Genomic DNA, 23,909 nt, shown 5'->3' on the forward strand with positions numbered 1-23,909 from the left:
CATTGTTCTTCTTGGGTTTAAGCCATTGCGCTCAGCTGTTTTCAGCAAATGCTCTTTGGAGTTTGGGGAGTGTTTTCAACATGAGAGATCTGCTCTCAGAGTACCAACGCTGTTATTTACTTGTTCTCTTTGGTGTTTATATACTAGATTGCTCTTGAGTGTGAGGGCATCGCCCTGTGCTTCCACTTGAAGTCCTGCATGATACAGAGAAAGGAGACTTTTACCAAAGCATTAAACTTTTTCTTAGGGAACAGGATGAAGGAAGTACAGAGCTCACACAGTGGGCCAGAAGCAAAGCCAATAGTCCAGTCAAGGAGCCCTGACTTTTGCGTATTCTTATACCACAGTGAATATTGATTTCTTCAGAAAAAAATGTAGGTTGTGTTATTACTGCTATGAGGGGGTGGGGGGAAAAAAGGAAGTGACTACTTTTTCAGATTTTCAAGAGCTTTTTCTGTTAATGTACTTAAAAGAATTTAATGAGGACATTGAATGTACAGTGGAAACATAAGTCTTGTCAGAAGAGTTTTCAGTCCCATAAATGTGGTTGCATCCAGGCTACCAAAAAAGAAGCAATGAAAAACATCCATTTATGTTTTGACATGTAAAGAATGGGGAAAAAAATTGAATAACTCTGTACATATATGATAAATAACTGATGAGTTAATTTTATTATAGAGACATTTATAGACACAAAGGAACGAGTGCCACTGCTACTTGCAGTTAATTCCACAGGATTATACAGTTCTCACAAATGTGTCTGACTCGGAGGCTGGGGAGCCAAGTTCCTAAATACTAAGCTATATATAGTATCTATATATGTACGTATATATCGGTGTCTTCTGATTTAGTAGACTGACATATGATGAAAGCTTCACATGGACATTTTCCTACATTTACAATGTTTTTAAGATACTGTTTGTAGATCCTTTTATACTCCTTTAAAAGGAGATGGAGTGAAAGTCTTTGTTAAGACTTGGAAAAACTTTTGTAGCAGTGGATTCCTCTTTTAATATTAAAATTTAGGGTCATATTCCCTGTCAGTGGTCAATGTAATGAAAGCCACAATGAAGCAGAGGTAAGTCCAGGGAATATAACTGATGACGAAACTTCCCCCAAAACTGTTTTTCTACTGCTGTTTGACAGCACTGAATTATACCCTTTTTGGGCAATTTTAATATTATTAAGTGCCAACCTGCCTAAGTTTTCCTTCTTAGGATAGGTAGCAGAGTATATCCTTGAATTTTTCAGGGGTTCTTTGTTTTTCTGGCACTTGCATTTTTTCCCCAAGCTCTCTGCCTGTTTGTGAAGACAGATTAGAGCAGAAGCAGCTTGCTCCTTTTACATACTTTAGGCATACGATCGCCATGTTGGAAACGGAGAGTGACAGGAGCACCAAGTCTTGCCTGCCACTTGAATTATTTCCTTTTCTTTCTCTTTTCTGTTCAATGTTTTCTGTGCTGAACCTTCATAGAAATAGGTCTAGAAAGTTAAACATCAAGCTATAACAGTAGCTTGCTCACTAGAAATACTGTACTGCTATCATGTTACTCATTTTGTAAGGACTGTGATGATGTAGGCTAGTGTTTATACTTTATAAAGGCTGATGACTGAACTTTAACATGTGGGACTCCAAGTCTGTCTTTGCTAAAGAGGCATCTCTATCCCTTCTGCTCCCCACTGCATTGATCTCGGGGTGGGGGGGGGGGAAAGAAGGGTGTAGTCTTGAGTGATAGGAACAAGCTGGCAGTAAGTGAGCTTTTTCAGATGCCAGGTGGTTCACAGGCACTGTAACAAGGCTCACCTGCAGAATCAAGCCAGTTAGGGGTGCAGGGCGTGAGTGGAGATGGCTCCTGTTTTTTCTGCTGCTTATCTGGCTGAAGGTGAAGCCTTGCCTCTGCCAGTGTAGGGCAATCCTCTGCTAATCTGGGGAAATCCATTTTGTCTCGGTCAGTTGATATTGGCAACGATCTCTTCAGTCAGACTGAGCTTTCTTCCTCAGAGGTAGCTTGGAGGATAGCATTAGAAAGACAAACCACCGTCCTCTCCACTGCAGAGATTAAAATACGTTAGCTCTAGTCACTCTCAGTATTTTACTGAGAAACATACATTTGTCATTGTTCCAGTGTATCAAAAATCTGTTGAAAGGAAATGGCTGAAGTTTAGAAAGATGACTCTTGGTTATCACTAGCTTGTTAGTTCACTTAACATCTTACATTACTTACAGCTATCTACTTTATCATGGATAAGTGTGGTTTGTGTTTGTTATTGAAGTGCTGTAACACTCCTTTGCTTCAAGATGCCCCCTCCTAATGCGCTGAATGTCATGTTGGGATGGTGGAGAAAGATAAACTGTGAAATTTGAGGAGGGATTTGAAGGGGTCTGTCTGGCACACTGAGCTGTGATCAATCTTTGATCCCTCTAAACACTTGACATGCTGATCTTTACTTGTTTAGGTCTTCCAGCTTACAGTGTTTTGTCTGATCTATAAAAAACATCAACAGTTCTCTTTTCCTCATCTCTGCAGAAAGAGGAGAGTAGGAAGAAACCACATTTAAAAAATAATTGAGAAACCAAATAGGAGGGAATATCTATCAAAGTTTGGGACTGTACTCTTGTAAAGTCTACTCTGTAAAGTATTTCAAATTTTTTTTTTTTTTAAAAAAAGCACCTTTTTTCTCTACCTGACCTTTTCATAGAAAACATGTACCAAGTATTTTAATACACCCTTTTCTTGTTATGTTTTGTGTGTATAGATGTGCATTCCAGCTTTCAGATGACTCTCCCTTTTACACTCAGCTAAATCGTGTTTATTAAAAATTAACTGCAAGGATGGCAATTCATCCTCCTCCCTCTTTTCAGCCCTGGCCTATTATGAAGGTTGGCGCCTAACCCTTCCTTGCGGCAGGGCTGCTCAGTCTTCATGGCCTGAATGTATCTAGGGCATTCTGCAGCAGCTCTAGCACGGTGTGGCTATTTTTGGCCATGTAGCTTTTGTCTGGCAGTACGAGAGAAGGATGGCATATGCTCTGCGTGTACATGCTGTGCGTGTGACTGATTTAAGGGTGAATGATGTGGTTTGGTTTAAAAAAAAAATAAAATATGTATTTATCAGTGTTTTTTAAAAAATGTTTTGTATAATGTTATGACCCATACAAATTTAATATGCTTGACTGCATGAGTTTTCATTTTCCTTTTTTAATGTAATTGTATGCTCAGTGGACTGTGCATTAGAAAGTGAATTAGCAAGTTAATTTACCCTACATGTCAGTGACAGAATAGCTTTTACCTCCTCGGGCCGTGTGATCTCAACTGCAATGTGAATGTATCAGAATACACAAACACTGCTTTTTATTTTTAGAACCATTGTAGCGGAGGGGGGAGGTTAGTTAACCTGTTCTTTCCTTAGGTTTTTAATTCTGTTTTACAGTGAGTGTCAATGGTGGTTTTGGACATGTTCTGAATGAGCTTGGGTTTGGTTTTGTTTGTGTGTTTTCCATACTTTATGTGCTTGTACCTCAAGGGGACCACTTGCAGAGCAAGTTACCTGCTCATCATCTGAACAAGGATGATAGAATTAATTAATGATAATTAATCTTTAGTATTTGTAATCAAAGATAATTAATGCTTACACTCTGTTTTAAGTTTGCAACTCAAACTACACAGTGTTTAGCAATCTACCTCCCTAATAGTCCATAAAACGTAGTTGCTTCAGGCTCACAATTTGACAGGAAGAGCTTAAGAAGCCTTAGTTATTGCTTCAACCTCAGGGTCGCCAGGTCCCCCAGCAAAAATTTGGGCCCAGTTGTGGGGCTGGAGGAGAATGTTTGCATCAGAACTGATAATTCGAATAAAAGAGATGCTAAAAAGAGCTGAGAATAGAAATGTTTTCATCTAAAGATATAGATGCAAGTTGTGAGAGGTTAAGTGGGGTTATTGTTACTATGGTTATATGGGAAGGCTCTGGTGGGACCAGATGCTCGATCCCACTCTCCCAGGCTCCCTGACCATATCATGGCCAGACGGCTGCTTTTTAAATTTCAGTGCAGGTTTCACAGTGGTGACAGGATGGAGCTTTGACTTCTGTGGGCCTTTTTAAGCTTGTGTGGATTGGCCAGCATGTGGAGTGGGTGTGGGAGGCCCTTGTGTACCACACATGAGTAGAGTAATTGTTATGGCTTAACAAATTATTATTATTATAGAACCAGAGTGTTTATAAACTCTTGGTATTGAAATGAGGAGTCTGACAATGCCAGATCTTGTTGGTGTGACAATTCTGATTTTAATTATTTTGTAAGAAAATTTGTAATGAGGGAATTTCAGAGGGGAATTATGTTTGGGCGTGTTACACAGATGTGTTTTATATCTTACAATGCAAAGTAAAACGTGACATAGAAAATGTGACACTATAGTGCAGGTATTTCTGAAAGTCTGGATTGAATGCACTATTAGCTTTTTTTTTTTTGAGGATGGAGGAAGTAATATAGCAGTTGCTGTTAATCTGCTAGTAACTGATTTACCATGATATTGGGCAAAGTGTTGACATTAATGACTATAATGTGCTTGTTGAAGAGGCTTGTTTTTTATCAAGCCGATAGAAACATGTCAAGAATTACCTGATGTCCAGGAAATGCTAAAATGCTGAATAGTATATCCAATATTAAAATCTTGGAAGTACCTAAGAAAAAAAATCTGCTTATGCATATGGGCAAAAATCATTCACTAAAACCAAGGTCCCACTCAGTTTAGTTTTTTATCTTGAAATGCATGTTGTTAGGGTTTGTTTTCTGTTTCAGTATTGCTGTAACCGATGTTTGTACTAAGCCGTTTGAAAAGGATGTGTGTGAAACTATTGAAGGACTGTCCAAGGCAAACATGGAGGCCCTACTGTCCTACTTCTCTGTTTTATTTGGAGGCAGGTTGGAGCTGAGTGACCAAGGCCGGCCTGCCTCCCTCCCTCCCGGGCGGTGTGTTTTGAAATAGGAAGTGGGGCAGTGTGGTAGACAGCTGCCAGCACCAATAACCGGTGGCTTGAGCTGCTTAACACAGGCTAAGCCCAAATCTATTGACGCAGAGCATGGGGAAGTGCTTGGCAGACTTCTCCCCCTCCCTATCCTTGCATATAATCTCATGATGCTGTGGATGTGACAAACTCCATTTTGATCATCAGATGTTGGGCCAGAATGGTGAGAGCGGGTCAGATTTGACCTCAAAAGGATATTTTGATGGCATGCATTTTTGAGGCTTTCTGAAGCTGCACCTTTTCCTTCTGTGACACCACCTCCTTTCTACTCAGGGTTTGCATAATTGCTGGCCTGAATTTTTTAAATGTAGGATGGGAGACTGAAGTAATGCATATGGGGTGAGATGGATCATGTTATGGATTCACAGTAGACCTCTGCAATGCAAATGAGTGTACAGTACTGAATATAATGGATGAAATAGGTAAGCACCTTGCTCTTCATATTTCCAGACATAATCCTTCTAAATGGCTTCCCGATTAAAATTTTTAAATGGAAACCACTATTATCTCTAGCCATGGGATGCATGTAGTGTGTTTTTCCTTTGTATTTTCACTTTCTAATTAACTGTAAGGAGTATAACGTGATGCAAGGGGTTGCAAAAGAGTAATCTGTGAGTACACAGGTCTTCTGATTTTATTTTTTTTAGGGTACATTGTCAAATTGAAGATTTTATCTTTCTTCAGTATCTGCTATTGAAGTAATTCGCTATTGAAGTAATTCACTATTGATTGTTTTCCAAAACACCAGATTTCTTATTTAAGTTGACCTCTTCGTTGTAAGTAGCCATACTCTTGGTATATAGTGTAGTCATCTACTTGCTCACAACATCATTCAGTCTAATTAGTTTTAACTTCAAATTTGCGAGACTGATGGAAACTGAGGATGGTAATGTGCAGAACAGAAAAGGGCCTGTTTGTCTGTAATGAAATCTTTTACACAAACTGGGGACTGCAGTTGCTAAAACAGCAACTACTTTTGGAATTGGGTTGTTGCATTTTAGCAACTTTGATATCAGAATGCTTTCTTTCCTTCATCCACCCTAGGCCAGACAACTGGAGTAAGATGTTCTGTGGTGTGAAAGTTCTGTGTGAGGAGTTATTCCCCAAATGGGGAATTAGTGGAGCTTTTTGTAGCTCTTAATCTCTTTAGTTATTCAAATTTGTACATGCAGAGCATGAAAATAAGAATATTATTTTGTGTTTTCCCGTCTACCTCCACTTAATTTATTTTCTGGTGACTAAACCCAGCAAAAATTATTTAAAAAAAAAAAATAATCTTTCTGATGAAGATGCTCTTTTGCTGTCTCATTTTGTCATTCAGCATGCCTGTTTTTCTCTTTAGTGGTTGTTTGCTATGTTTACTCTGTAAACTTTGGGTTATGCCGTATGGGTGTCCTTTTTGTTTGCTATGAACTATCTCTGAAGTAATAAATGCTTTTTTCTTTTGCTATAAGTGCTCATTAACATACCTGGAAGTAGCCTGATATTGAATAGTAGCTTGATGCTATCATGCTTTGTATGTGCAACACCCTCACTTGACCCTTATTTCCCCTTATGGTGTTGGCAGCTCACAGTCCCTGTACAGAGATGTGGCTTTTCTCCATCTTCTGTATCCCAGATGCCAGCTGCAGCAGTGTTTTTTCTTTTGACAATTGGTGTCTGGCACATCAGGCTCTAGAGCTAATGTGGAGGGGTGGAAGCCAGACATTACCCTGCAAACTGAGGGGTCAGCACCTCCAGATGTTGCCTGATGTTGTGGTGCCTGCCCTGGCACACAGCAGTGATGGAGAGGTGCTTGCCCATCATACAGTGCAATTCCAGAGAGCCCAGCCCCAGCACAGGGCTGCCTCTGAGCTGCACTCCGTGCACGATTAGAGATCCTAGGAAGTGTTGCGCGATTTGATGTCTGCAACTGCCATTTGCTTAAATCATGGCTATCATACTGGAATTGTTCTGTAAGTGGACTGAGTAGAAAGTTCTTTAATCTCCAAATCATGTTGTAAAGTTACAGCAATAAATGATCTGGGTATTTTGAATATATTATTTAAGTGGGGCAAGTGAAACTTAGTGATCCTGGAAATAAAGGACTGCTAGCTCTATCTGATGACTTACTACTGTACATGCACACTTTAATATTTTCCCCGATGGTTACAAGAATTTCTCCCTTTTTTATTATTTAGCTCAGATTGCAGGCTTTTTCTCTTGGGAGTAGAGGATTTAGGGAGAGGAAGGAAGGGGATGCTGAGCTATGGAGTAATTGTGAGGGGAACAAGCAGTGGAAGTAAGGTGAGACCACCTACCTCACTGTAATTTCAAACATAATTTGTAACTTCAGATGTGAAAGGCTGTTGCTTGAATCTGTTGTATCATTGCCAAAGCCTTTGGAAATTGAATTAATCTGAATTATTAATATTGACTGCAAAAGCAGTGGAATTCTGCAGCTATCAGATAATGTTGCAAAGTAGAAATGGAAGTATAATGTAATAAGAAAAACATTATTGGAGGATATGAACAGAGGCAGCGTTTCGTTATAAGGCCTTGATTGAATGAATTGATAGAAAACAAGGCAAACATTTAGGCTGTTATAATTTATGTTGATATAATTTCTTTAATTGGTTATTTTTAAAAATAAACAAACATAATGATTGAATTACCAAACAGGAAATTCCTATATTTTGGGGCTATTTTAGTATAAAAGAATAATATACAGTTCTTATAATGAGGAAAATACTACAAAGTGAGGTTTTTAGACTTCTCTTGCTGTTGTCCAGTGCTGTCATATACTTGTAAGCAGTGTTACAAAATCAGAGCTGCTAGAGTTTTTAAAATGTGCATTCAATGACCAGTATTTGTCAATGGGAAACAAAAGCAGAGGCCAAGGCTGTGCAAAATGATGCAAAGGGAGGGGGAGGAGGCTTGGAGTAGCTTTTGCTTATAGAAATGTCTCCTAAGTACTTGTCTCCCCAGCCCTCCTGGCCTAGTTGCAAAGCAGATCTGTATTAACAGAAAGATGCCATTCCTATGAAATAGAAGGTTTGGCTGTTTGTTATGACTTTTCAAAACTAGGGGTCATGTAATGAAGTATAACTTCGCTTGTGTCCTTCCTGCTTATGGTTAGGGAGGTGGGATGTTACTAGGATGAGAAGCCCATCATATATTCCCATTTGATCAAATAGGTTGTTCAGTTATTGAGAATGATAATGCTTCTTTCCTTCAGTCTCTTTTTTTGTCTACAAAAAGGTGTGCAGATTCCTTGAGCAAAAAGCCAAAAAAAAATATAAAAATCCATAGATCAGAATGCGAACGGAGCAGTTGCTGAATTGCTGCTTGTCATGTATGCAGAGTAAGTCCTAGGTCAGACGGAAAGCACATCTGTTTTGGGTATCTGAAGTAAAAGAACCAAAATTCTGGTGTCTTTTTTTCTAAGCGATAAAAGATTTGAAATAGTCATGTTGCCCAGCAACAAAACGTCTTGGAAAAAGACATTTATTCACCTGCATGAAATGACTATGCAGCTTGTTCTCTGAAAGCATGCAGTAAATGTGTGAAGCAGAATGAGACTTTGAGATTTGGTAAGAAATGTGCTTTGGAAAACTTCAGCATTGAGTTGTCAAAAAAAAAAAATAGCACGGTGTTTTAAGTTGTACCATTTTGGAAATTGTAATTATTCTATTAAATGAAAGCCTGAGGATAGCTGAGACTTAACTAATGATTATGCATGCTTCCTTTAGTCATGAGAAACAAATGTGGAGATTTCTATAAACGGTTGCTACTTCTACTTTTACCGTATTATGGGTTTTGGATTTTTTAAGATGTCAGAGGACATCAATAGACACAGCAGATTTATAGGGTCGTGTAGCTTTGACTTCCAAGCTTAGGTGATATTTTTAACACAAGGTAGCTGAAAAAGCATTTGAAATGACTCTCTGCTATTTTTAATGTGTCCAGCACTTCAAAAAAATCCATATAATCCTCTTGAAACAGATGGCTACAGTGAGTTAAAATCCCACGCTAGGATTTGGACTTTTACCTGGCGCTGAAACCAATGTCACAACACAGGGATGCATCACTGAATTTGGAGGTGAAAACCTCTTTCAGAGCTGTGGGTGGGGTTTTGTTTGGTTTTTTGTTGGTTTTGTTTTTTGGGGGTGGGGTGGATGTTTTTTGTTTGTGTTTTTTTTTTTTGTTTGGTTGGTTTGGTTTTGTTTGTTGTTTTGGGTTTTTTTTTTTCCTTTTTTTAAATAAGCTGCAGGGAACTGTGGAGTCTCTCCAGGTATTGAGTTGTCTGTTAGTTTTATTTCTTTTACTTTATGCATTATACCATATCTTTTTCCAGGCTGTATTGGAATATGGAAGTTGGTGTTAACTAACTTTTCCCAAACTTTTCCTCTGTGAGTAAAGAAAGATAGGAAGTTAAATTCTTTAACTTCAAATCCTTCAAATATTTGAGCTGCCTGATTCCAATGGAAGTTTTTGTTTTAACTGTATGTAAGGATAACCCAGGGACAGGACTGAGGTGAGAATGTTGGTCTTTGTCTAAAGCATGCTTTTTTTTTTTTTTTAGCAGGACATCTGGCTTTTTAATCTATAGAACTACAGTAGTGTCTTTAAGAGATGGTGACAAAGCATTGGTGTTCCTGTCCAGATAACTGGAAATAATTTAATATAACTGTTGATAAATGGAAGAAAGGCATACTATTTCAGTGTGCTTGTTTACAGCACTTTTTTAATGGTAAAAGGAGGCAGATGAGTGGAAGGTTAAAGCGTTGACATGTGTTTAATTTTTTACAGTTAAGTTACTCAGTAGCTAAAACTTATCCCTGGTGAATTCCAGCAGTTCACCAGAAATTAATTTGAGCCAACTAGAGGCAGAAGTAACAGTCTTTCCTCAGGTTAGCAACTCATTTGCACCAAAATATATTTAAACTTAGCAAATACAAGAACCTATTCTGACTCTTCTACTATTTGTGGATAAAATATGTACATTTCAAGGGAATATATTCTGTTCAGCAGTGACAGGAAGAGCACAGACCTAGTTATAGCCTCAGCGGGTACTGCCCAGCTACTCAGAGGATGCACGTGCAACACTGGTGTTCTCTGCCATCAGTTCCTGCAGGAGTACTCAAGCATCTGCGCCTGCCTTCTCCACTCAATTTTGTTACAAACTGCAGCACTCAAGGGGCTGAAATTGTGTATTGACAGATTGAGAAATCTTATGTAGCTTGGTAGCAGCTAAAGAAAGGATCTGAACTGTGGGGTGGTGAAGCGCGTCTCTGGAGATGCATTCCAACCTTCCTTATGCGCCCCTAGTTATCGTAACTCATGTAGGTCCTTCCTAGCAAGTTGAAGGACAGAATGTATAGGAGAATATGGAAGATTTTCAAGAAATGTCAGAGAAATTCTTCACTGAAAGCTGAAGAAGTCCTTGAAGCTGGTTGCTCAAAGTATCTGGTGTTTCTAAGGCTCTTATTGCAAAGCCTACTTTAGAGCAATAAACTAAGAGCACTAATACCCGCAAATAGCACTTGGAAAAGACAGCAAGCATATAAATAGCTAGTTTATTGATGACATTAAAATATGGCATCTTCTTAGTGAGACCATATGAAAATATGTCTTAGTATTCTGGAAGTGTTTCTGCTTCCTGATAAAATTTAGGATAACTCTGGGCAATTCTTAACAGGGCATGTAGGAGGTGAGAGCTGATCTTGAAGATGCAGTCACTCAAGAAGCTGAGTTTCTCTGGACTTCAGTGACAGGTTGCTGTTAGGCATGTTGGCACATGCTAGATTTAATCTTTAAAAAGCTGGTGATGTGACAGTCAGATTTTTCACCGCACTCTGCTCACTTTACTGAGGGAGCACTTCAGCTTGGTGACATGCCCCTATTCTCAGTTTCTTAATGCTGTTTCAGCTGGACTACTGCATTGAACTGCAGAACAAGCAACAAGCGTGTTAAGAAGGATATTGGGACAGGTAGTAGGAGGTTTGAATGTGTTACATCCATTAGGAATGTCCTGAACAAGAAGTATTGCTGCTGGGCCTGCCAGATGAGTAGTTCAGAAACTAGGTTATTGTGAAATAACTTGGTACTGTTGCAGCCACCAATTATTTGTGTGCTTTTAGCTGGGGAAAATAGTGTATTTCTGCTGAAGTGTGCTGTTTTGTGCCATGATAAATACAACATCTCTGCTGCTTTAACCTATGCTTACACAGAGGCAGAGGGGTACTGCTTGTCTTACGAGGACAGATTTGGAGGGGGCACTCTAGCAACTTTGTCTAATTCAATCATAATCAAGTCTTTCCCTCAGCTGTATGAAATGCAAATGTGGCTCTTAATCTTGCAGACCTTAATAGCTTGAATGCATACATGGAAGCAAAGGTGATATTTCATAGGACTACAGCACACCTGTAAATGAGGCTGTGGCACTCCAAGCGCTCAATGAGTCTCAAGCTTTTTCTGTACTTTCTGCGGCTTTCACAGAGTGGCCAAGTGAGAGCTGGTCCCCCAAGCCTTGCAGCCAGTGTTAGTAAGCTCTTTTTTGCCTAATGAAGTTGTGTCCCCAGACTCCCAGGGGCCTGCAAACTTGTGCATGATGTAGAGCGTTAAGTGTGCTAGTGTGACCTTGTTCAGTTTGTCAGCCCGGAGCAGGTGGTGCACCCATGATTTATGAAGCCTGTTCATCTGTCTTGGGAAAAACACATTTTACGTATTCTGTCTAGTCATGGTGAAATGTGTATATTTGCAAGAATAGAAGCAACTGTAAAATAAAAATAAGACATGGAAATAGAGGTTATATTTATCAGGATCTTTCCTCACTGCTTCAGCCTTGCAGCTGAGTGCCGCAATGGCCACAGAACCTCTCAGGGCTGGTGTGGTATGAAGTGTGTATTAGCATCAACATCTGCCCTTTTTTTTTTTTTTTTTTTTTGTTAAAGACTGCTACTCCTGTCTCCTGGGCATGGAGAAGGATGTGCAAAGGGCAGGAAACAGCACAAAGAAATTTGACCCTCTCTTTTCCTCTTCCCAAGCCTGACCTCTGCTTTCTACATGTTTTTTTTCCCCCTTAGAAAGGCTTTTCCTCAGCATGTGGTGAATGGGCCCAGGGCTCCACGTGCTAAATGCAGAGGGATTGCATGATTTCCTTTCCTTTCTCCAGCTCTCTTAAATGACATTTACATTGCTTAATCTACACAGTTTTGCCTGCCTACATGCCTTCTCTTGTTACAGCCTCTGAAATAAGTGATTTAAGAATTTGATAATTATGTACCTTGAAAAACTCATGTGTGTAATCATCTTGATAGATTCAAAGCTCTCTTACTCACTCTCTAGTTAGTTTTGTGGAAAGACAGAATATGATATTATTGACAGCAAAACTAGAAATGGATTCAGTGCTAGCTTTTGGGACTTTGGGGACTCTGTTAGAGATTGCTGGAGCTGAAGCTCTTCACAGTAAATCTTCTCTACCTTGTGAAAACAAGGAGGGTCACTTGAGTAGGAGAACAAGATACTTCTTGTTTGTTGGTTGAAATTCTTGAATTTTCTTATTTAACTCGGTGTTCCCTACTCGATTCTCATGGTGCTTCGTCTTCAGCTAGTCCACAATGACCATAACATGAAGTGCTTCTGGAAAACATACACTGTAGATTTGTCTACACTTCAACACTAAAGAAATACAGCAGTGTTTCTTTACAACATTTCTATAGAACAGTATAAGGAAATACAGTACAGAAAGTACTGAAATCATATTTCTTAAATGTTATCTCAAATTAAAGCACTTTGTGATGGTTGCTGTGATTTGTTACATCTCTGGCCTCATACCTGGCAGCATACTAACATTTTCCAACCTAGGCAATTCTATGATCTGTGGCAGTTAATAAGAGAAGATGCAGTTGGACATCTCCACAAACAAAATTGTAAAGGCAAGTACACTGTTGCACATGGTTTTATGAAGACTGGGGCGGGGGGGAAATCAACCAACCAAAAACAAAAAACCCAGCCACAGAGGAGGGAACTGCCAGCTGTTATGTAAATGTGGAGAAATCCTTAGAAATCTGCACTAAGATGTGTACACTTTTAATACGCCATTAAGTGCTTAGCCTTGGGGAGGGGAGGCCCACATAAGGCTTTTTCTCCATCTTCAGAGTTAGTAGTTCAGCAACTGTTTCTCAGCTGGTCCATTTAAGCCTGAGCGCATGTAGTGAAAAGAACTCTTTCTTGGTTTGTGTGTGGTTCATTGAACAAGGTGGCTGATTAAAAACAGGAGTGTTTAGTATTGTACGTCATGTCACCCTTTGCTTTTACCCCAACTGACCTTTCAGCTCCGCAGAAGAGAACACATACAGCGATTAATCAGCCCACACTTATTACTTCAGGTCACTTGCATGGCTTAGACAAAAGGAGGGAGAGGAATATAAATGCAAATATTTTCAACCATTTGCTTTTAAGGGTAGGATGGAGCATGACAACCTGGACTGCCTGCTGTGTTACAGTGAGTTTTGGTGGTGTGTTGCCTTTTGGTGGTGTTGAATTAAACGCAGTTGGCTGGTTGGCCACCTCTTAGCAGGAACAGCCAGATCTGCCTCTGGCTACTGCAGCTGCAGAGGAAGGGGCGTCATATCTTCATGGTAGGATTAGCGGCATCCTGAGTTAAGGGATGGGATGGAATATTTTGGGCACTTTGTATCCAGAATGTTTCATGGTAGGAATTGTTAATAGTTAATGATCCATGGAATGCAGTGAGCTTCAGATCTCATCAGCCGTGCAATGTATCTGTTAAAAACAATACAAGATAGTTTTGAAAGTAGTTTTATGAATAAATTTGAAAAGTGTACCTGTTACACTATAATTGATTATTTGTCCAATGTTTTATGTGCTTAAAAAACTTAAGCTCTCATAAAACTTGTTTTAACAAGTTTTTCACACTAGTGAATTTGGGACGCATTCAGGGCTTTCTGGATGATATTATTGAAATTGAAGAGACATTTTGTTTACACTGAACTACTATAGTTCTTTCTGATTTCTAACTAGCTCGGAGGAGGCTATAGTTGTTATCTGTTCTGTCTGTCCCTGTGACTTACCTCACTTTCCTGTTTTGTCAGACTCACTGGGATTCCCCAGTGAGTTCAGATCCAGCTCTGATGAAGACTCTGAATATGCTTGAATTTATGGGTAAAGATCTCTTGGCTTCAAGAAGGGCCGCAGATCTAAGCTTATGTATAGGAGGAAGTGCTTGCAGGGTAGGAGCTTTGATTGCTGCTACTATGCAGAGAAGTTTTAAACATATGTAAATATATAAGCTATTTAGCTTCCTACTGAATATGTCACATAGCCTGACTCACGGTAGCACCGCATGATGTGTGGACTACTTGGAGTACAGTGTCCTTCTCCCAGGTTGCTTACAGCCTCTTAATCATTACAATATCTAATCCCAGATTAGATGTTGAGGAAGAACAGTTTCCAAAGCTAGTCATAGTGTTCATTAGCTCCAGGCCAAATGACTCACTACCATGTCTTTAAGAGATTTCCTTGGAACATCCACGGAAGATTATTGTTCTAGCACAGATCTCAGAGCATCACAAATTCATGTCATGTAAATATAACATTAATTCTTCCAAGGGGAAGATCATGTAAATCCCCCGAATATTTTTTTATTTTTACAATATTATTGGATTTATCTTCTCAAATAGTCATATACACTGGCATGTGTAACTCAGTATACTACCTGAATTTCTTCCAAACAGGGTCTGCCTTCTAACTAGAACTTCTGTTCTTTTAAGGTGGTATGATATTGTTTTGCCCTTTATTACTTTATTCCAGTACATAATGAGCACAACTGTGGGGACAAGACTGAAGTAATGTACATCGCGCAACTGGAAACAAATTGCTTAACTTTAGCAAAGTGTAATTGCACAGGTCTAGTCTTCTACCAAAATTAAAATAATCTTATTAATTTTGGGGAAGCCAGGGAAGAAGATGGATTGCCTTAATTCATAGTATTATTTCACGTTATTTGTCAACAGAAATCAGGGAGACTTTGATTCAGGAAAACAGGTTGCAAAATTTTTTAACTCCCAACTCAGGATCAAATCTCCCTGCTTTGTGAGACTGTTAGTGTCATCAAAATAAAAAATTTTATATAGGGTGAAGATTAATCTATTTTCTCCCTACGATCTCAAATTAATTAAGTTAATATTGCTTACTTATAGTTGCTTCCTTATCTAGATGTAGCAATAGCAAGAGGTTTAACTGGCATAGCTAAACACAGACTGCTCTTAATTTGGAGGAGGGTAGCAGGAGATGACAGCTAGGACTACTTACTGCTAATTATGCAGGTATAAGTATCAGTTCACTGTGACAATAATAACTATTAATTATATGTAGTTTGAAAATGCATGGGTTTGGGTTTTGTTAGTAACTTTTGGAACTTCAAAAATGGGGGGTGATTCAGCCCTTTCTATCCGGCTTAGCATGGTGGCACGGGTGTAGTCCTGTCTGGAATCAGGTCCTGTTGTTCAAGGCGGCGTAGAAATGCCAAGCAAAGATCTCTGTGCTTGAAGATCTGACAGTTTTTAAAGCTGTGTGAATGTTACAAATTTACTGGGTAAAAAAAGGGGGAAAAAATAGGGTGGACAGGTAAGGAGGAGGGGTTGTGCTCTATGTAAAGGAATAGCTTGATTGATTGGAGCTTTGCCTTGGGCAGGTGACAAGCCAGCAGAGATCTTGTGGGTAAGGAGCACAGATGCTGCGGTAGTCAACGTGTGCTGCAGACCTCCTGACTAAGCTGATGCTGGTGCCTTTAGGCAGCTGGAGAGAGTGTGACAGTCACAGGCTGTAGTCATATGTGTGTCTCAATCACCCTTCTGGAAGGGCGGTGCAGCTGGGTGCTAAAAACCAGGAGATGAGTTCAATACATTCCAGAACAATTCTTGATCCAGGTGATCACTGAACTGACTAGGGGACGTGCTCTGCAGGACCTGCTACTCACAGATGAGAACTCTTGAATGATGTAAAGGTTGAGGGCACCTTTAAACTGCTGTCTTGCAAACCTTGGTTTTGCAGAGAGTTTGTATCTAGTTGCATCAGCTTCTGGCATTGATGTTCTATTAAAAGCAAGAGAAATGCTTGCTGGGAGTAAAAAGTGCTGACAAGTTTGTTTTGGTGTTTGGTTTTTAATTGCAAAGCTGGCACAGCAGTAGGTAAGCACTAATGAAAGTAAGTTAGCTGGCACCCCAGTTCTTGGAACCAATGTTTTAAAGTGTCTTGGACAGAAACAGAGTACATGCATCTCGTTACTGTGTCCTCTATTGTGTAGCTGAGATGTGAATCCTAATTGTCCAGAGTATGGACAAAGCTTTTCTGGAGCTGCCTGACTGCTGCTCAAGGGGCTGTGGAGCAAGGTGGTCTCTCTTACACAGCAGTACTCTGTGTGACTGTTTCAAAGAGATCGACTATGAAACATATATTGTGTGAATGAAGACAAACCAGTAGGGTGTACGTGCATTATGTTATTTTAGTCACATTCCACAGAGCTTTAATCTTTTTGTAGCATGGAACCTCACTAGTGATGAGCTACTGACTGCCCAGACCTGTGGAAAATACTGCGCTCTCGTACATGAAATGGATGAGACGTGAGTTTGCCAAGAAGGGATGTCCTGAGATAAAGTGGCAACATAGGATGTCTGCTCTGGAAGAAATAATTTTTTTACTCGCAGCACAAGTGTTCAAGTCTGGTTGGATAGTGCAACGGATATGCATACAGAAATGGGAGTTTGACTGAACGATAGGATATGAGCAACTACAACCTGGTGGTCATCTGGAAGACAGGGACTGCGTAAGTAGATTTATGGAGCATGATTGGGAGGAAGTAATGCTCTGCTCTCAAGTGAAACAGCATAGAAAATTATTCTAGCTTTGGTTTATTGTGGAAGACTGGAAGAATGATGGAAAGCACTAATACCTTGATCTGGAGCTGTTTAAAACTGGTGAGAGTCCATTAATTACAGGAGCCTTGCCTGAGATTCTAGTGGGAGTCTGCTAGTGTTTAATCTCAATGAGTTGGTCATTTTGAGTCTGTATTATAGCCCTTTGTGATAGAAAATACTTTTATGAAGGATTTAAGCAGGCTCGATGAGACTCTGTCTCTCTGTGGAATGGCAATCAAAAGGGCAAGGCTCAAAGAATAGCCTTGTTGGTAAGGCCATTTGCATCCTTAAAAATAATTTCCACCGGTGCAATACAGGGAACCCAGGAAGCAGTTAGTACCTGTCCTGATGCCAGCAGTAACTGATTTATGTGGCCCTGAGTTCTGTGTAACCAGACCTGGTGTCTGTCTCCCACATGAGCAAAAACTTTAAAGTATTTAGTCAAACAGGGAAATTGTCTGTGTGGGGATACTGAACGTAATTTGTGAGAACCACTGCATTATTGGTATGGAGACAGTTCCATTTGGAGGTTGCATGCAAGAAATGTATTGTCATTAAGTAATGACTCTGGCAACCAGCATCTCCACCTCAGTCTCTGTGAGCAAAAGGTGGGGCTGGAGGACAGTGCTGGAAGGACTTGCCTGAAGGTGAAACAGTCTTGAGCACTTTTCCATCCCCACCTCCCATATTAAGGACAAAGAGGGGAAGCCTGGTCACCTTCTCTGAAGTTACTTGACCTGTTACCACTGGCTACCAGGCATTGGCACAGGCTGCCTGTTTTCTCAGAAATATGACTCAAACATGGCAAACGATGCATTATTGTGTGAAGTCAGATACTATGATTTCAACATTATGTTGTTCATCCCTCTTCTCTTTTTTGCACCATTTATGTAATGTATATATTTTTATATGATGCTTGGTTTTTTTTCTGTGTTGAAGTGGAATATTTAGTGTACATTACAGAGCAATAGGTTGGATTTTGAATTATTGCAGTGACATAGTTAAGTCACATGCAACAAACACACTTGACAGTCCAGTTTTTCTCTATTTTGGTTGACCAAACAAAAGAATCGGCACCAAGAACATGTTCTATAAAAAGTTCTAGAGTTATACATGGTATACTATATTTTAGTCTAGCAATCCGTGTGAAACATTTAAAACTTTAAAGGCAGGGACCCAACTACTAGGTAAAATATCGCTAACGTGTTCTCATTGCTTCGGGGGGTGAATTCAAACACCCTTCATGAAATTAAATGTTTAGTTCTGCTATCATAGAGAGTGGTATTTGTTTCATTTTTTGTTGATACCAGTCTGTCATTGTTAGGTTGCTACAATGAAGTATGTGGCTTAGAGGTGTAAATTCTTTTTCTCCATCCACAATAAAGAGGAAGCCACTGAATTAGAGAGCTGTAATTCCATGAAGCATTTCAGTGATGTTGTTGTAAAACCAAAATGTTTTGCATAATAAAATAACCCCAAGTGAGAATTTTATCCTTCTCACGCTTGATTTGAATTTTACAAGGCAGATGGCAAATAATTAAGGTTGCATAACATTTCCCATTAAAAAAGCCTTGTTTCAGTCTCTTTATAACTTTGCTAGATTTAAATGGTTTGGCCTCTGCTTCTCTTTTGCCAGGTTCTCTCCCTTCTTTTTTTATTTTGTTCATCTTCAGCAAATGGACCAATTGCTGAAGAATGAGACATGGGGAGTAATGGGGACTTTTGCACCTTGAAAAAAAAAACCCATAATTTCAGTCTCATAAGGATGGCTTAAGACCACTATGCTTTAAAGGAAAGATTTGAAACTGAGAATGGTATGAATTTGGTTTTAGAGCTACACCTCATCCTCTTCCTATGAACAGCCATCCAAATTAGCCGCATAAAATAGTGACAGCTCATGCCTGACGGGGATGCAGTCAGCATTGGAGTGCTATATTTCTATCCAGGTTTTTTGGCTGAACTGAGGCAGCAGCCTTTCCTCTCAGTCACTTCGGGCTCATCAGCGTTTGCGTGATTTGCCATCCCTGTGGAATGAATGAGCACGCTCCTCCCTGGAGCTCCCGGGGCTGAGCGGGACTTTCTTTCCCTGGCTGCTTCCAGTCTCTGCAGGCTGCTTTGGCACCAGGCACATCGACTGCTGGCATAGAGGTGTCCGCTCCTCCTGTGCTGCCCAGGTACCTGCTGCTGGGAGTGCAGGAAAAGTGACCTGATGCCACTAGAGAGATGTGGGGGGGAGGAGGTGGCATTTGGGTTGGAACAATGCTGGCCAGAAAACTACAAGGGTAAAAAGTAGAAAGGCAAGAGAAGAGAGTTGCAGGGTAAGCAGGTTCAGGAACAAGAGAAGGAGGCTGAGGCAGTGCCTGAGGAGTTGCGGAGGGGGATGTAAGATCAGGAAAGGAGCAAAGGATGCGATTCAATAGGGAAAAGAGGAACGGGAGTGCAGCTGGTGGAAAGGAATGGAAAATATTGGCAAAACACATTGTTCTCCCCATCTAGTAGCAGGGTGGTAAGTTTGCCAAATCAATTCTGTTATCCCAGAGAATACAGCACCCAGATTTTTTGAACTGATTTAATAATGGGGGGTTGGTGGGTGAGGGATGGTGGTGGTGTGTAAAGTTACCTATTTTTTATGCTTGTATGTTTTTTAGTTTTAGGTGATGACTGGTACATGTCAGGACATAATGCAAGCTTCTTGTTAACTTTTAAGGTTCCAAGTTCAAGTACTGAAAAGTTAGGAAATCTCAGAGTGAAACTTGCCCATGCAACTTGGTTCAACATAACCTATGCATGTACATACTATCAAATAATTAAGCATGCGATTGTGCTCTTGGAAGTTAATAGCCCTCTCATTAGCAAGTCTAAACAACAGTGAGGCTTTGATCTGCCTCAGCAGTACTGCATACCTAAAGTTGTAAAGATACAACCTAGTGGAAACTTCACTGCAACTTTTTTCTAGGTCAGTGTCTAAAAACTTTCTGGGATTTGAAACAGTTTGTAGTTCAGTTACTAGAAACATTAGTCCAAATACTAAGACTTGCACAAATCATTGTATCAACAGTGAGAGGCATTTGTTGCAAAATACTGAACATTTAAGGGTTTTGGCTTAAAATAACTTAGAGGTTTGGTTTTTATTCTTGAATAAGAATAAATAGCTTTATTTTGATTATGACATGATGCAGTGCATAGTCAGATGTTTTACATTACATGTTCTGTCATGTCATCCTTATAAAACATTTAAAAAATAGAATAAAAAACGTAGAAAATGATAAGGAACAAAGCAAAGTGTTTAACGCTTATCCTATTCTTTGTTCTGTCTGTTAGACACAATCCAACCAGCATCATGGTGGATTTTCCTCAGGTAACCAAGGCACCAAATGCAATGCCAATAACAGGGGTTTTTTAACACCCTGTTTGATTTGGTGGATAGACAGACTACCTATGTATATCAGACTATGAAAGCAATGGGATGAGGTAAGGTAAGATTTTTGTTGCTCCTGTTAGAAAAGTAGACTAAGAAATGTTATTTTTGATTCATTTTCTGTAGCAACCTGTTGTTACTTACGTTATTTCTCTAGAAGACTTAATTTTCAGGGGTTAAAACCTGAATACAACTGGATCCTCTCAGACTGGTTTTGAAATCATGGAACTTGCTTAAAATAAAAGTTAGTCAGAAACAAAAGGTTTCCCTGAAGACTGGAGAGGAAAAAAATGTGAAATTTATGTCTCCAAAGGCTAAGAGCTGCGAGTTATGGCAGTCAGGCAATGCAATCACCAAGAGAGCTAACAAGCAAGTGCTTGGAAAGCCAACGACATCAATGCTTGAGGAACTAAATGAAAACCTGCATGGACTTGGAATGATTTATGTTTTTTATGATGTATAAAGAGTTGCCATAGTACTGGACATAGGGCAAATGTTTGTGCTTACAGTAGAGTAGTCTGTGGCTGTGCCTAAGAGAAATCAACTGCCCATGGAGATTCTATAGAGAAAGAAGGTTTGCTTTTCTTAAAAGCTTATGCACATGGTGGTGGGGGGATGGAAGAGTGGAGGGCTGGCAGCCTATAGAGATAAGCTCCCCATTTTAGTGGTATGACACTCAGCCTAAGATCCCTAGGGAAAAAAATATACTTTGGTTTTGCTTGTGTACCTGAACTGATGAATTATTCTTATAAAATGAAGGCCAAAGAGCTCTAGTAACCATTTGATGTATTCATATTAAAGAGACTTTAAAAGTGAATGTTGGTGTTATTTAAAGATTGTATGTGAGTACCTTCCTGTTCAAATATATAACTTTGCCTTTCTAAACACATAGTCATTTATATAGTTTTTCTAAAGATATGGAACTCAGAAATAATTAAGGTTGTTTGTGCAGCCTCAGTTCTGCATATGCAGTGTTGTAATTAGCTGTTAGGGTCTGCTGCCCTTATACCAAGCAATACCTTACTCGCCAGGAAGTCCTGTTTCCTGGCAGCTGGATATCAGTAAAGAACTGGTCCCTGAATTGAAAATAGCATTTTCGAGTTTCCTGTGATGTTCACTTTGAAACATAAGTTTTCCAATAAATGGTGTCTTGAGAATTTAGTTGAGCTCTTGGCTGGTAGTAACTATTTGTCTTGTGCCTCCTTGAATATGACAGTGTCGTCCTGGCACGGTTTTTATTTTTTACAGTGATTGAAGTAATTAAGGATAAGTCATGCAACAGAAATATATTTTCTTAAGTCAGTGTTTCAGCTTTGTTCCCTGCCCAGCAATGGTAGGAAACATTCCTTTTTGCTTCACTCTTTCTGAATATATGTACTTTGCACCACATTAAATGCTTGTTTTATTTAGTTTACAGTAATAGGATATATCTTTTATATGAAGAATGGGAGAAGAATTAGAAAATGGAGTGTTGCACTTGCTCTAAGTAGTTACAGCATCCCTTCTAGCGAGGTAGAGGCAGGCTAGCAGAAAACTGCTTGTTTTCCTCAGGCAAGTGTACTCTCGATTAGAGTAATGGCTTGAATGTGTGCATCCAGGAACTTAACTGCTAAATAACAGCATACAGTCTTTGTAGTTTTAACTGTTTCAGAAATAATTGTCTGCACAGAGTAGGTTATATAAACAAAGCATGGCTTCTCTGAATCTTCCTGCTGACTTTAGTTGAGAGGTTGTTGTTGCTATAGCGACTGGCAGGCATTATTCATGTTTTATGCTTCTAAGGCTGGAAGGAGGACTCTGAACATCTCTGCAAAATTTGTGAGCTGCAGAGCTTCGCCCAGGAAACCCTGCAGCAGTGAAACAATTACCTACATTACTTGTATTGGTCCCACTAAGCTGCAGGTGGTCTAGAATTTACCCCTCTCTGGAAGAGAAATCCCAGCAGATGTCCCAGGCATAAATCTAAGTGGCCTAATGTGGTATTGTGTGAAGATAATTAGGTGCCAGGAGCAGCGCAGCTATCTCAGCATAATGTTTAATTTGGCTTTTCAGCCAAGATGAGCTCCTGTGTTTGGAGTCTGGTGTGGACAAGGATCTCCTACATTCAGTTAGCTTCGGGTGCTGAGGCAGGAGAATGAAATCCACACGGTAATGAACTCTTTCCTCAGCAAACAAGGTCATGGTACTTCATTATTTAAGAAGCTGCATCTTGCAGAAATCTCTGCAGCTTCTATAGCCAATTGTAGTCAATTTTACCCCATGCTCCTTTGCATAGACTGTTAGTGTTAAACAGTACTACTGCTTTTTTTTCCCCCCACATCCTCCCTTCTTGTGTTTTGAACATCCTTATTTTTACTGATTCTTTGGTAAAATATTTGATAAGATCTCACTAAAGGCAGTTGTCAGGGCCTGTGCAGGGCAATCTCAGTCTTAAGTCACTTGTTTGTTTTTGCAAATGTATTTCTCCTATTGCTGACTAGGATGAAAATAGCTGCTAAATCTATAGGCTAGGTTGAAGTTATCCTATTTCTCTTCTTGCGATGGGCCCCCATTTATTAAGTAAATAAGTAATTATTTACTTATATTACAAATAAAGTAATTCAGCAGAATTTCTTTTGCAACCCAGTTTTCTTCATTGAAGCAATAGGATGAGACTGAAGATGGTTTAAAGCAATTATGGGATGAAGGCCAGGAGTCCACTTAGTTCAGTTGATACAGAGATGCTGAGTTTAAAGTAATTGAAAGCAGAAATCTTGGATAATGGAAATCTCTTAAGCTTTATTGTAGGTGTCTTTTAACAGGGATGGGAAGTGAGGGAATTGTCCTTCATGTGGCAGGCTAGTAACTTGGACTCCAGTGAGAGCTGCTGTGTTACTGGTAGAAGCTCTGTGGAAAGAAAGTGGTTGGGGGTAATGAGAAGGTCAAGGAGTTGGTCAGTGTCCTGAAAGTAATGCAGTGGGAGAGCTGTGTTGTAGGTCTCACTTGAATAGTTATGTAAGGTGACAGTGCAGAGTAACTTACCTAGAAAGAAGGCTTTGAGGGGGAATAGTCCTATTTTTGAGCTTTCTTCTGCTTACGAAGTTCATATCACTTCACTTTTGCATGTTTTTTTGCCTCTTTAAAACTCTTGCAGCCCTTCTTGGGGCACGGGGGAGAATGCTAGAAACACCCTAGAATTCAGAGTATCCCTGCAGTTATACACACAGCAGAGAAGGATTATTAAAGCAGAAAAATAAGCTGCTGAAATCTGTCTCTTCTATATAATGTCCAGAAAGCCTGTACCTATCTGAATTTACTCCGTATAGAGAGAAAAAGCGGTTCCAAAGACTCATCTGGCTTCCATGGTCTAAACCTCACCTGTCAAGAGCAAAGCTCAGCAGACTGAGATGTCAGTAAAGATAACAAGTGTTTGTTCTTACCTAGGGCACCTGCACCTGAACGTGGTATGCGCATATGGGGATGTCCCCATATGGCAACAGGATGACTCTGTTTCTATAGAAAGAGACTAATGAGGCAGAAAAACAGTTGTGCTTTGCTTTTGAGTGA

The 23,909-nt window shown here is 39.7% G+C and overlaps 1 protein-coding gene across 7 annotated transcripts in view; it reads left to right on the plus strand.

Moving 5' to 3' along the window:
* The window catches only part of MAP7 (microtubule associated protein 7), a 121,223-nt gene that overhangs the window by 28,498 nt on the left and 68,816 nt on the right, over positions 1-23,909 (plus strand). The window contains exons 1-2 of one of the 7 annotated variants that reach the window (XM_054194700.1): positions 3,518-5,187; positions 5,336-5,446. The exons of 4 other annotated variants lie outside the window; for them this stretch is intronic. In XM_054194700.1, coding sequence (XP_054050675.1) covers positions 5,434-5,446 — 13 coding nt within the window. In that variant the 5' untranslated portion in view covers positions 3,518-5,187; positions 5,336-5,433. Of the gene's footprint in view, positions 1-3,517; positions 5,188-5,220; positions 5,447-23,909 lie in introns of those variants that run through there. 2 more of the 7 variants (XM_054194698.1, XM_054194699.1) reach the window with 2 other exon arrangements.

The sequence above is a fragment of the Rissa tridactyla genome, chromosome 3, assembly GCF_028500815.1.
Source record: "Rissa tridactyla isolate bRisTri1 chromosome 3, bRisTri1.patW.cur.20221130, whole genome shotgun sequence".
Lineage (NCBI taxonomy): Eukaryota > Metazoa > Chordata > Aves > Charadriiformes > Laridae > Rissa > Rissa tridactyla.